This window comes from Labeo rohita, chromosome 15 (assembly GCF_022985175.1).
Source record: "Labeo rohita strain BAU-BD-2019 chromosome 15, IGBB_LRoh.1.0, whole genome shotgun sequence".
Taxonomy (NCBI): domain Eukaryota; kingdom Metazoa; phylum Chordata; class Actinopteri; order Cypriniformes; family Cyprinidae; genus Labeo; species Labeo rohita.
Window position 1 is genome coordinate 22,814,541 of NC_066883.1, and position 14,847 is coordinate 22,829,387.

General features: G+C 37.0%; 1 protein-coding gene across 2 annotated transcripts in view; it reads left to right on the top strand.

Moving 5' to 3' along the window:
• Positions 1 to 14,547, top strand: part of gosr1 (golgi SNAP receptor complex member 1) — a 28,194-nt gene extending 13,647 nt beyond the window's left edge. The window contains exons 7-10 of one of the 2 annotated variants that reach the window (XR_007829203.1): positions 7,793 to 7,822; positions 12,440 to 12,522; positions 12,824 to 13,837; positions 13,942 to 14,547. Coding sequence is in view for 1 of the 2 variants with exons in the window: in XM_051129456.1 (XP_050985413.1) it covers positions 7,793 to 7,822; positions 12,440 to 12,522; positions 12,824 to 12,948 (238 nt within the window). In the remaining variant the exon portion in view is untranslated. Of the gene's footprint in view, positions 1 to 7,792; positions 7,823 to 12,439; positions 12,523 to 12,823 lie in introns of both variants that reach the window. The other variant, XM_051129456.1, reaches the window with a different exon arrangement.
• Positions 14,548 to 14,847: the final 300 nt, after the last annotated feature.

The window sequence follows — 14,847 nt, forward strand, 5'->3', positions numbered from 1 at the left end:
AGGCATGATAACACAAGCTGAATGGCTATTGTTTTCTGACTTATAAGCCCATTATCATATTAACATGTTATCCATATCAAAGGTAACACCTCCACCTGTAGTTTCATAAGTGGAGGATCCAGCAGATGGAGCTCACCGGCCTAAGGCTCAGACGTCACTCTCTCTCCTTCTGTCAGCTCTCTGGAGCTGGGGTTATAAATCTTGCCTCGCATAGGTCGGCCAATAACAATGAGGCGGATTTTTTGATGAGCCAGCAAGATTCCTCTCTATGCCAGCTTCAGGGAAAAAGAGCGAGACTGCCGTCATGACTGATGATGAGGACTCATTTAAGTGCATTTCCTAATTTTAAACCCATGGTAAATGTCCAGTGTCTAGCTAGTCTGATTTTTAGAGCAGCTCTTTAGAGGGCAGGATTTCCCACCTCTTCAATGGCAGCAGCTGTCAGGTGGACCATGGGATATCCACGCTCCAGACATCACCCTACCGTCTGCTCTTTAATGACAAGGTGAATGTTCAGCAGATATACAATACCAGTCAAAAGTTTGGACACACCTGAGGTTTTTTTTGACATGGTCATCAAAATCCTTTGATCTATATTGATCTTATTCCTAAATGCTTGAAATTAGTTTTGTGGATGGATACAAATTGTACTTGCATACAAATATCATTCGAAAGTCAGGGTGTCAGTGTAGTAATTATTATATTTTTTTTTAATAATGTTTCTAATGTTTTCGAAAGAATTCTCTTTTGCTCGCCATAAATGTATTTGATTAAAACCAAAAATCGAAATAAAAAACAGCAGTATTCTGTAATATTATTTAGGGCTGCCCTCGACTAAAGATTTTTCTGGTCGACTAGTAGTCACTCATTTTAAGCATTAGTCAACTGTTAGTCGCACATTTATTAATAAATCTTAGAAATCATAATAATGAGCCCTTAATTGCCCACATAGTCTAAAAAGTGCTCAAGCACACTCAAAAAAAAAAGGTTGCCACAGCGCACCAGCAGATATAATAATTTTAAATGTGCCAGGTCAAAACAGCAAGTAGATTGCATTGACGTTTTAATAATTTATTGATAAACTAGTGCTTTCTTTGTTTTCGGCTTAAGGGATGAAGTCAGTGACACCTGTTTCATATGGGTCATAGGGCTGTAGCTAACGATTATTTTAGTAATCGAGTATTCTACCAATAATTCCATTGATTAATCGAGTAATCAGATAAGAAGACATTTTCTTTATTAAAGAGCCATACTGAATACACAAGGAAAATGAGCATTTTTATTGCTGAAATTGCATACGTTATTAACCATAAAAAATAAACACTTTTTTATGCATTTATATATGAATTAAAAGAATATATATATATATATATATATATATATATATATATATATATAGTTATTATTATTACTATTATTATTATTTTATTTTATTTTTTTTAACAAAACACTGAATACTGATATTTACATGTAGTTTTAAAATGAAGATACTTTAAATGTGAAAACAAAACCGCCCGTAGGTGGCAGTAAGTCACTGATAAGTAAGTGAGTCATTGTGATTGAACTGAATCATTTAACGCATGATTGATTCAAGAACGAAACACCGTTATGTTGCTCAAAGACGCAAAACAGTGCTGTGGCTGTGTTTGGAATGGTTATTAGCTGGCGAAATAAAGCAAAAACAGACAATATGCTGTCTAAAATGCAAGTCTCTTAATATTAACTTCTTGTTTTTTGATTAACTGTTGCATAAAATTAGTATCACATTTGTAATCATGCTGCAGCACTTTTCGTTTGATATTCACTAACTTTCTAACTTTCTGTGTGTCACAGAGAGAGAGAATGAGGCAATCAACATAAATGGCACTTAGTCTTTCACAAAACATAGTTAACTTAGGGACATCATAACTAACCACCATTAATTTACTTTTATCTATATGACCAAAATGACGGAGTGTTTTAAGTACAAGTGACCGCACCGGCGCTTACATCTGTCATGCAGTGAGCACGCTACTGTTCAGCTTCCACACTTCAAACAGACACTTCAAAAGTGCAAATTTTTGTAGGTTAACATTACAATGAGTGACCATGTAAAGTTGCTACTACATACATCTTTCAGATGAAAAGCCATAGGTGAGCGTATGGATGCAATTTAAAAAAACTGTCCTCCCTGTCACATAATTCTTAAAACATAGTTCTAATATAATGATTTGGTGTTTAAGAAACATTTCTTATTATTAACAATGTAAATATGCTTAATATGCTTATTGTGCTTAATATTTTTGGTAAACAAACAAAAAAGAATTTTACTCACTTTTGATTAAAAAAAAAAATATATATATATATATATATATATATATATATACATACATACATACATATATATACATATATACAATTTTTTTTTTTTGATTAATACTTTTTTTTTGTCCCTGTAGACCATTTTTCCATTTGTTATTTCATGTTTTGGTGAAGTTACTATTATTCTGGGGGAAAAAAAATGCAAATCTAGACACACAAACAAAACTGGAGGAAATGTGAGTGATGTTTGCCATTAAAAACTACAGAACCACAATGTTAGAATTTGCCTGTGCACGCAAATTTACAACCACATGATTTGAAGGCATTTTTCATGTCCATAACACAGATTGCGGTTATGTGCCAAAATATTCAATTAGAAGGGTTAATGATTTAAAAAAAAAAAAAGTCAAAGAGTGATGTCTTGATAACGCAAGCCTCACTTATAATGAATGAGTAAGTGTGTCTAAATTTTTGACTGGAGTTATGGATGGAGCAGGATCCATTACTAGATTGTTTCAGAGTATTGGTAAAAGAAGCATGATACTGGCACTAATGCATTTCAGTGAGAACCATCATTTTCAAGTTTTGCAGAAAATGTTAAGACTGAATGTGAGGTAAAGGAAGAATGGTTTTAAATTGCCTTTATGCTAATGAACCCATTAATGACTGCAGAAACCGAGATTTAGGGATAGTTTTCTCCACCAGTGGAGCTTTTGTGTCTCATACATTGTGCTAGACCCTGACATCTTTTCATTGCCTGTCTGCCTCGCAGCTGATAAAGAACTACAGTAAATCCTTCAGCTACATCCAAAGCTTGACTCAGCCTATAAAAACACAGCAAGGATTGAAACTTGGCGCCCCTCCCTGATGCAGCAATGCACATTTTATAGCGCAAGCCTGGTGACAGATGGGTAAAACCAACACGGTCACCTCATGTCAGCTGTCCTCGGCTTCATACAGGTGTGCTGTACATGTGTTTTAATGGAGTTATCTTCAAACTTCTTTATATAAACTAGTTAAAATTTTAGATTAATGTTAGATTTGGAGTACCATGCATTCAGTTTGAATTTCATTTCAGTACTAATAAATAGCATTCAACAATAATAACATTTATTTTACTTTTTATTATTTTTATTATTTTAGTGATGATGCAAACGGATCGTTAAACTAGAGTTTGAAACTATTCATGAAAATAATAATTTGGTAATTTAAGTATTGCTCTTTTTGTTTTGTTTTTTGTTTTTGTTTTTTTGTTGTTTTTTTTTTTCTTTTCTCCCATGAATTATAGGTCTTAACTGTAGTCTGTGTTAAAGCTTAGACTGTTATTTATGCATTTCCAAGATAAATTTGAATACATCAAATACATCAGTATGATGCCTGAATGCATTAAGCAGCCCAGGAAATGGCTTTCCCTGAAAGCCTGCGTCAGTACAGCGCCAGTGCTGTGCTGCATGTGCTTGCATAGATTGATGTTGAATAGATTGAAAGATTAATTTAGGTTAGTTAATTTAATTTTAGGTTAAAAGTTTGAATTTTTCTTGGACGGGGTTAATCACAATACTTTATTCTGCTAAACAGGTCTCGTTGCTTCCGTTTCACGCAATTTGCATATGCCCCCGTTAAATATGAAGCTGATTTACTTAAGATTCCTTCAAAGTGGACACTAAAGATGATCTTAACATGTATTATTGATATATAAAAGCTTTTTATTTTTATTCTTTCAACTAACATTTCTATATAAAAATCAAATAAAACATCAACAATAAAACGTCTAGCTTGTTTAACTGATTACTTTGAAAGTCCATTGATATCGCCATTATTTATTACGGTTATTAGCACATTCTCCGACAAGTGGAAGTGATGAGACCTGTTTTCCGGGTTTGGTCAGGTGACGTTCGACATGTACCCTATTAAATGTTAGCTTATCAGTGACATTCTTGTCAAATGATGTATGATCTTATACCTTCGCATTTTGTTTCATTGTAAACCGGTGCTTTTCACAAGGGTGGTCATTTCAGATTTGTTTATACTTCAACCCTTTTTTTTTGTCTTTTCTCTGAAACATTATCAGTATCAGTCCTAATTGACGAATAAAATGCTGAGCACATTGTTTGCAATGAGCACTTCTTGAAACACAGTCCTCAAGGGGGCTGTGGGGTATGACACACATTTCTGTGTGTATGTCTGTAGGGGTTGGTTATTGGGCCCTGTGGAAAAGGACTATACACCAGGAGATTCACTCATCTCTTGTGTGTTTCTCAGGTGAAGGGGGCACTGTTGTGGTTTAAGCATCATTACCAAACAACACTGTTTAGTGTATGATTTCTGGGATAAATAGTGAATCACTAATCATTATGTTTTTGGAATATATGCTTCCGATCAAAATTTTGGGGTGTTGGTAAAATTTTTTTGTTAAGAAATTATAGAAGAAATATAATTTTAATAATTTCAATACAATTGTTAACTATAGCAAGATGGCAGCAAATGTATTTATATGAAACAAGACAGAGCTAGTATGTCATACTTGGATAAGTGGTATGTTATTCAGCCTTACCATTAGCCCCTTGCACACATACGGTCTTTACTGGTAAGTTACAGTAACTTACCATTAACAGATCATGTGTGAACAGGACCTTTACAAAAATACAGATAAAATTTGTAAGCTATCTGTCCGTCAGAGACGTGTCTCTCTGTGATCACTCGACATTTCAAGTGAACAAGACCTAAAAACACGAGCAAATGATAAACTTTCGTGATGAGGCAGCAGTGGCCCGATCGGGCCAGTGACAGATTCGTCAACTGTCCCGAGCGCCTCTCACGCTGGCCCCGGGCCATCGGGCACTCCTTATTGTCGAGCCCTGAAAAGTAATGTTTACAAACACAACACCAGGAGGTGCAGCCATTTAGAGGTAATTTCTGGTTAATGATGTCACAGAATTTACTGGTATTTTGATAGTGATGTGTGAACGGGGCTTTACCAGTAAAAAGACGGAACATCATTATGTTTACTGGTAAAGTTGTTCTGGTAATTCTACTGCAATTTACTGGTATTACTGTGTGTAAGGGGCTATTGTCAAATGATTGCTAGGGGAATAACACGTCTCGTAATGTTGCAACTGACTAATCAGAGTTAAATATTCCAGTGAGCAGTGTAATAAAAATAAAACAATAGCTATTTTAAATGGTTATACTGTTTTAAAATCAGTTTTTTTCCATCAAATGAATGCATAGCATCCTTGGTGAGCATAAAAGATAAAATATCTTATCAACCCCAAACTTTTGAATAGTGGTGTACGTCAACTTTCAAACTATTTATTAAACAATTGGACTTTCATGTGCAAATTTTAAAATCGTAACGCTTAGTTTTTTCGCTATTTTTATTAGTTTGTAAAACCTACTTTTTCAGACTCATCCTAGACAGTTTGTCTGATTTTCACCAAAATTGGCTCAGATCATCTTCAGACCATGATGCCAAAAAGTTACAGAGTTCAAGTTTATTAGTCAAACCGTTCTCCAGTAATGTGTAAAAGAATACGTTTCTAAATGGATGAAGGGCTATATCTCTGCAGCAGTTTGGCGTTTTGGTACCAAACTTGGTGTGTGTTACAAGAAGCATGAACTGATGCTACCTGCACCGTTTTGAAGCGGCACCACCTAGTGGTCAAGAGATATGAAAAATGTCTCTTTTTGCTTATATCTTCTGAATGGTTTGGCCAAAAATCTCTTAAAAATTCAGTTGAGTTTGCAGAGACGAACCATAGCCAATTTTCCCATGTCAGCCAATTTGGGTTTTGCCCATTTCGAATTTTATCATAAAATGCTATGTTTTATGAAAGCATTAGCGTATCGTTACGAAAAAATAATAAAATACTCCCCGTAGCGCGGATGTGTATGCCAGCAACCCGAATCTAGATGTGCTCTGCTGAAAGCTTTACAGGCCTATATTGTATCACCGTAATTTTCAGATTGGCATTCATGTGTGATACTGGCTAATGTAATTGAACTAATAGCCCTGCTGTTGAGTTCGAAATGGGTGAGGTTTAATGGGAAGACAGACTATATCTGCTAGAAGTTTTTACATTGTCCTCTAACTAACTTTCACTAGCTTTCTTTTGAATTTCATTTTCTGTGTAGGAAACCAAGTGGATATATGTCTGATGCAGATGATGTAGATTAATGAGACTTAAGGAACCCTTATTAATTATTTATCAAGATAAAATGCAGATGATGGTAAAAGAACCTGTTTAGTCGAGTCCCACAGGATGCTAAATATTTGCCACGCTAACTGCAAACTAAACTGTGCAAAATCAGCATCATTAGTACCCACTGGGACAATTTATAATGATTAGTCTAGCCAAGACTTTGGATGCTTTGTCATTGCCAATGGCTTCTTGATCAATCAAAGCCATAAGCTCTTAACATGACAGCCATTTGACAGAGCAGAGCTGCTTACATCAGTTTTGCTGCACCTTTTCTTTCTTCAAAGCATTTATAAGCAGGAGCAACCTGTTCATGTGCCTGTGAAGACAGAGACCTGTTCTGCAGTACCGTGGCTGAACAGCATATGGACCATTAGACTCTGTTCTTCCAGCTGCTGTTTGTGTGTGCCAGATTTCTCTCACCACTGCTGACAAACCATGCAGACAGAGAGAGAGTTCACAGGCGTCGGAGGAAGAATTTGCTATCTCATTTTTGCTCGTGTAATCAAAATTGGAGCTCTCTGTCACACCGAAAACCATTTGTCTGGGAATTGAGGACTTTCTTTCCCCTGAGGTCTCACTGGCCCTGAGTCTTTGTCATCTAAATTGACGGAGGATGTGATTTTGAGCTAGCATAGAATTTCATTCCCACCCTGCAGGCCTGCATCTCTTTTTCGGGGAGAAAAATGGCCATGGTGTGGGAATGAGACATTCCTGTATAGACAATAATGCAAGATTGAAGAACTGAAGAATTGTTCTTGAAATATAATTTCATTCACACATAAGAGAATTGTCTTTTCTGAGCAAAAAGTGCAATGACAATCTGTGAATCTATTTGTTTCCCACACTATTTGCTATATATGTGTGTATATATATATATATATATATATATATATATATATATATATATATATATATATATATATATATATATATTAACCTATTATTAATGGGTGCATAAAATTGGTTTTGAAAATAAATGTTCAGAAAGTGCATATGGATGTAGCCAGTGAGTGTCCTCATGTTTTTAGTTGGTAATTATTTATGTGTGTAGACAATGGACAATGCTGACATTGTCACAGTCTTTTGTTGTAATGCTTATCAAATCTGTTATCATCAAATTTGTTGAAAAACATTCTGGTGTCCATGTGAAGTAATCAGCATTCACTGCATGTTTGCCACTGATTGATTCCTTCACCCTGACTCTCAAAGATGAGAGAGGGCTTAAGTAATTCATCTGGTTATCATTGTCTAAACATCTCTCTTTTTCTTTTCTTCTCGTCTCCTTACAGCTCGGATCGGCTTATCGATGACACAATAAGGTAAGCCTAACTTCATACAAACAGTTCAGAGATTTCTTGCACAGGCTGTTCACTTATAAATGGCGACAGTTTCTATTTGTGTTTAATTGACTAAACATCCAGTCTTTTCTGGAAGAAGAGTCATGAACTCTGGGGAAAATACAATGAAATTTTGTGGTGACCAAATAAGTGTTATTTAAATATTATTTATATATTATTATAGTAATTAATAATATTTTGAATTCTTTTATTTTATATTTTTCTGTATTCACTTTATTATATATATATTTTTTTTCTTATTTAGCCAATTGGTTGGCTTTTTATTAGTTTTTATTAATATATATTAATATTAAATGCCAGTATATTGTTTTTACTCTGTTTCATGCAACAGGATCAAAATTTTTCTTTTTATCCAAATAATATATAGTCCTACATAGAGATTGCGTTAGACTTCAACATTGTCCGTCATTTTGACGGACAGGTTCGTAAAAATTCAGTCATAATCTGTTATTACCCGTCATTTAAATTTTTTTATTTTTTTATAATAACACATTTAACTGATTTTCTTTTGTTGTTCACAATTTCATTTTTAATTATGAACCTACAGGACGATATAGGCTTATGCATTTATTTTGAAGAGAACCGATGAACAGATGAGACTAAATAAATTTTCATGTTCGTACATCCAATAAATCACAATAGGCTAAGCTTTGTGTTACTTTTGATATGAAACAAAGTCTCAGATTTCAAATTCTGTCCATTTCATTAGGAAATTCAAGCAATAAATACTGTTTTGGCACTGTTTAATGTGCTGTGATAGATTGCTGTAGCTTCTGGGTGCTCGCCTGTGAGTAATCAAACACATAGCAAAAGATTCCTGACAGTTTCGTTTTTGTTCTGGATCCCGTGCTCTGCTGCTACGCTGGAACGTACTCGCCACCAACTGGACAGGAGTGGGAATTACGGTTACAAGTTACAATAGATCATCCTCAGTGTAAGCCGTCAAAGTGACGGACAGCGTTCAGATTTTTCCGTCACAGATAAAAAAAAAATCTGTCAATGACGGACAACTTTCGATTAACGCAATCTCTGGTCCTACTAAGCTATTATTATCATAGCATCTGAGCAGAGCATAGTGGGGAGCAGATCAGTGAACTAGAGGGTTGCGTCACATAGCGTTATGGCACAGTAGTGCTATTGCAAAGAGGAGCAAGTATACTACATAGATATTTCCTGTTGCGGCATATTTGAGCTGACTTTTTTCCCGGTGAGCATGAGCAGTACACAAGCAAAATGCTCATTCATAGAGCGGAATATTGAGTTCAGTTTTTAGTTCATGATAACTTGGGGCTAAAACAACATAGACGAACAACCATAGACCCCATTGACTTTAATTGTATGGACAAAAAACAGACATTTTTTGTAAATTATGTTCTTATGTGATCTGCAGAAGAAAGTAAGTCATACATATGAGAAAATGATAAGGGTAAACTAACAGAAAACCATGTTATTTGCATAAATCTGGCATTTTTGCCTTGTTCCTGAGGTGCTATAGTAGTGAATATCGTGTTGGGCACTACCGTCTTTCCCTCACTGCAGATCTATGCTGGGGCATGAGAGCAGCCTACACTTTAACTGCCGCACCTAGGGGAACCCCGCAGCTGGCAACCGGCACTGGTGCTTAATTAAGTCGGCTCTTGGTCCGTGCAGCTCTTTTAATCCCACCTCAGTCTTATTCAAGCAAAAAATTATGCTATATCAGCTGCTTGTAATCATTATCTTCCCTTTGTACCACCCACGGCCAGGAGCCACCAAGATGAGAGCTCATTGTTTAATGTTTCATCATAGCTCTGATCTCTGAGGAGTGTGGGCGCTTATGTTTCTCTCTTAATGATGGCAGATAAGCCTTCCATCTATCACAAGCAAGACATTATGAGGTATACATCCTTGCAGGTAACATTATTTAAACAAACGCTGGGAGTCATAATATAAAATACACACCCAAATATGAAGTTTAGGGGATGTTCATCATTTCATGGCGTACAGAGAATTGAAGTCAAACAGATGACAAAGGACCTGTATGGAGGAGCAAAACTTGTTCGTGACTGAGGGCACCTGAGAGTACAAACACAAGAGACTGTGTGGCCCCCAGGGTGCACTATCTTGTTTAATGTCCCTTATGTCTTGTTTGTGTGAGTGGGGTTTGGATACTGCCTAATTCATCCTCAGAGATCAATCAATTGTCAGTGCATTGCACACTTTTAAAATGTTATTGTCTTGCTCTAATTTCACAGGTTTGGCCTCAAACACATTGTAGTTGAGGCCTGTTTTATGTGGGTGTGATAGATAAGCTCTCCTGTTCATTATGATCGAGATGTAGGGTCTGCTTGAGCACTTGTGGTGAGCTACATCTGATGGCTTTTGTTCCGCAGAGTAGGGCAGACAGGAGTTTAATGGATGCCAGTCTTTAGTTTGCACTCGCAAACCTGCCGAGTTGAAGTTGGAGCGAGCCGTATTGTCACATAGCAATTTAATCTTCTCCACTTGGAACAAGAAAGCATGACTCAGCTGAAGAAAACTAATAAGTGGTGGGACCGGACCTACCCAACAGTGTAGATACAGAATTCAACAATGCATAATTGAAGGGATCGTTCACAAAAATGAAAAACTATTCATCTTCATGTCGTTCCAAACCCGTAAGACCTTTGTTCATCTTCTGAGCACAAATTAAGATATTTTTGATGAAATCCGAGAGCTTTCTGACCCTGCATAGACAGCAATGCATCTGCCACATTAAAGGCTCAGAAAGGTAGTTAGGACATCGTTAAAATAGCCCATGTGACATAAGTTGTTCAACCTTAATTTTATGAAGCTACGAGAATACACAAAAGAAATTATGTTTGGAATAACGTGTGTGAGTAAATGATGACACAATTTTCATTTTTGGATGAACTATGCCTCAAGCTAGGACAAACGATGGCTTTTGCAGGAAAACCTCTGATTTGTCCAAAATATGAGGTGTTCACTTTCTGCAGTGTCAAGGGAACTGGATATGTAATAGTTGGTCACTTTTCTGCATAGTTTTGGTTTCTAGCTGCGTGTGACTAACGTCTCTAGAGTTTTAGATTAATGCAGCTTCTGCCTTCCTGTCTGAAATCAAACCTAGTGAAAGAGACATTTGCTCTCTTTGAGAGACTTTTTCCTGCGTCTGCAGTCCTGACAGCTGCTGAGTCCTTGACGCAATGATCAGAGCACTTTTCGACCACTTCCAGTGCATATGTGCTGTGACGAGCCGGTGCCAATAAATCAACTCTTCTGTTTTAGCGGTTCAAGCGCATAGCGCTGTAACCCTATTGTACGTTAGTCACAGGCTCAAGTGTCTTATGTCGTAGGAATCCTTGGTTCACAGTGGACAAAACGCATGGCTCTGATTCATGGCCTTTTTTTTTATTTTTGAAACCTCCCCCTCCCCCTCCTCCTCCTTTTCCTACTACTACTACTACTACTACTACTACCACCACTACGACTACTACTGTGTCGGCGACATATGGTGCAATTGCACCTCGGGTGTCCCGAGATCAAATCCCGCCTCGTGGACCCCTCTCCCACTCACTTCCTGTCATATCTCCACTGTCCTGTGGAAAACCAAAAAATCTTTCTTCAGCTGTAAAGAAATTGTTTTCTGAGGGAAACATTTCAGGATTTTTCTTTATATAATGGACTGGTATGGTGCCCCCAGTTTGAACCTCCAAAATGCAGTTTAAATGCGGCTTCAAATGATCCCAAATGCAGTTGTAAACGATCCCAACTGAGAAAGAAGGATCTTATCTAGTGAAACGATTGGTTATTTTCATTAAAAAAAATACAATTTAAATACTTTTTAATATCAAACACTCCTCTTGTCTTGCTCTCCCTGAACTCTGTGTATTATGGTTCAAGACAGTTAAGGTATGTCAAAAAACTCAAAACAAAAAAGGTAAAACAGCGATGTAGGATGATTTTGAAGTTGAGGGAGAACATGAGATGGGAGTTTTTTGACATACCCTAACTGTCATGAACCTGAGAAAAAGTTCAGGGAGAGCAAGACAAAACGAGTGTTTGACATTAAAAAGTATATAAATTGTATTATTTTTATGAGAATAACCAATCGTTAAAGACCCTTTTTCCCTGGCTGGGATCGTTTACAACAGCATTTGGGATCATTTGAAGTACATACATAAATTTTGGAAGTTCAAACTCGGGGCACCATAGCACCAATGTTTTCTTCAAAAAAAATAATTTCTTTACGACCGAAGAAAGAAAGACATGAACATCTTGGATGACAAGGAACTACATTATCTGTAAATGTTTGTTCTGGAAGTGGACATCTCCTTTAAAACTTTACAAAAAATATTTTTTTTAAGAGATTGGACCTACAGGTGGTGCTATAATAGTTAAAAAGGCTTCAAAAACACCATATTTCTATGGTAAATTACGTCAAATAGCAGAAAATGTTCATATATGCACACATACACTAGATCTTCACATCGCATGATCAGTCTCCTCATTCTGATATGTGCTTAATGCCTTTTAGTGCTTGAACTATGATAATCGCTGCTTGCAGCTATATTTATTTTATTTTTATTTTTTTGTCCACAGCATTGCAATGGCAACTAAGGAGAACATGACCTCCCAGCGAGGTTTGTTGAAGTCTATACAAAGCAGGGTCAACACCCTGGCCAGTATCCTTGATTTCTAAAAGAATTACATGTATGCATTAGCGTTGCATAATGAATCAGTGCAGTATTGATTATTGGTTTATTGGTGTCTGCCTACTTTGTATATGTAAGTGTACATGCTCCATTTCCCCTATACTTCCCTATACAAATCATTTATTAACACTGTTAAATGTAATCTGTCAGCATCAGAATTGTAATACCTGAATTGTAATAGGTCACATTTATATAGGATAGGACCATGTTGTGTTACAAAAACTGTTTGCTTGCTGTATCGCTGTATTTCCTTAACTCACCTCTACTTCAGACCGTTTCCCTGCCATCAATAACCTAATACAGCGGATCAACTTAAGGAAGAGACGGGACTCATTAATTCTGGGAGGAGTCATCGGCATCTGCACCATCCTTCTGCTGCTATATGCGTTTCACTGACGGACAGGGGAGCTAACCGATTTCTTTTGGTGGGCGTTCTGCAGAGCAGTGGCAAAGCCTTGAGAAAAGGGCTCAATGAGAGGCGGACCATTAAGGGCCACAAAGCAGAAGCCCACCTGGCCTAGTCTGGAAACAGGATTGATTGTGGCCAGCATGGACCTTATTTGTATTTAGCATCGGGAGGGGTTTAGCTCTAACAGCCTTTTTTTGTTTCTGTACTACAAACAATGCGCTGTTCGGATTGTTGAACTGGGACCGGAGACCAAATTACTAACAGGAATAGATTTCAAAGAGCATATTATAACACAATGGCTTTGAGATGAGAGCGATGCTGTGAAGCATTGACTTGGCGTTGCGCTGTTCCTGTATATTATTAATCGGAAGAGGGTTTTAATTTGATGATCCTTTTAGTAAGAGGGTTTCTCATCATGCTGTGTACTTTGTGAATTAATAAATTATTCATATACAGGATATTAAAAATGTGTGTCAAACACTAGAGGTCCGTCATCTAAAGCTTCTATTTTTTAGATATTTCTAATCTCATCAGTGATATTTTACACTGGAGAAGAAGGGTGTGTTGGAAAACGGGAGTCCGAAAATAAAATCGCTTGACATGTCTAACCTTTTTCTTTCAAGGTGCTGTTGTTTATGTTTTAACTGATGTCTCTTTAAGTTTAGAGCAGGTTCAGGTTAAGAATAGCTGGCTAAACCGACAACCCTGCACTCGCAGCCCATTCATCTGCTGACTTACAGTACATCCACAAAGCTCCTCCTATGGACCTGGAGCGTGAGAGACAGAAGCAGGCCAGAGCTTTAACATGATGAATATACAAGCTGAGAAGCATTGATCCAGGCAAATGAAATAGTAGCACAGGGATTGCGTGTAGAGGTAAGACCAGCACTTTACACAGCAGGGTTGTAGGAAAGAGAAGGAAGGATTGGACGCCTTAATGTCACCACCTGTTTCTCTATCCCTCTTGTGTTTACAAATAGTGTCGCATCCATAAAAGTGAGCGTTTCTGCTGAGTCTCTTACATCTGGACCAGTCAGACTGGTTGGCTGTATGCCAAAGTTCTTGTTAGACAAGTGGAATCTGTTTGCCTGAGGTAGGACTGGGTGATAAATAACTGTAATTATTGTGATATAATTGTCCTTGATAAATAATATCAAGAGTTTGATAAATGTTTATGCTGCAAAAGTGAAATGAAACATTTGAGCTGCGCCACACGGACCATTTATCCGCTCGGCTCACTAGAGCTTACTAGAGCAGATGCGTTTACGCGCTGTGAGATTCAGTGTGAAGTGCATGAATTCAGTGAAGAACACAAATGAGTCAGTGATTATTAAACTAGTTTAATGCCAGATGAAACAGCGCTGACAAACACTGTGTAACAACCGGATCTCATGACGAAAATGTACCTGTGGGAAGACGTGAGACGTGAAATACGTACTGCCATGTATTTTTCGTGACACATTCGATTCCAAAGAGCGTTTATTTGTTTTTTTTTCTATGGAACAGATGAATGAACATATGGTACGTTATAAGTGACATTTGGTTTTGTACATCTCACTGCAGTTCTGACTTGAAATATCAGTTGAGTGCTATTCGCTTGTTAAGTGGTGATGTAATGCGTCCAATGAACGCACCAGCGAATGCTGTTTCTGGGTCCAAGCCCCAACTCATATCACTTGAGAAGACTATCTCAGCAGCCGTTTATAAGCAGTTTATTCATATTAAATATTTAAGCTAAACGTTTTCAAATTTACGGTGTACACTGCAGTCTCCATTACTCACAGCATCCCAAACACAAATGATTGTTAGATTTATTTATTTATTTATTTCTATTTATATATTAATTGTCTGGCTATCTGGGATTTCGGTATGAAGTTAAAGGGTAG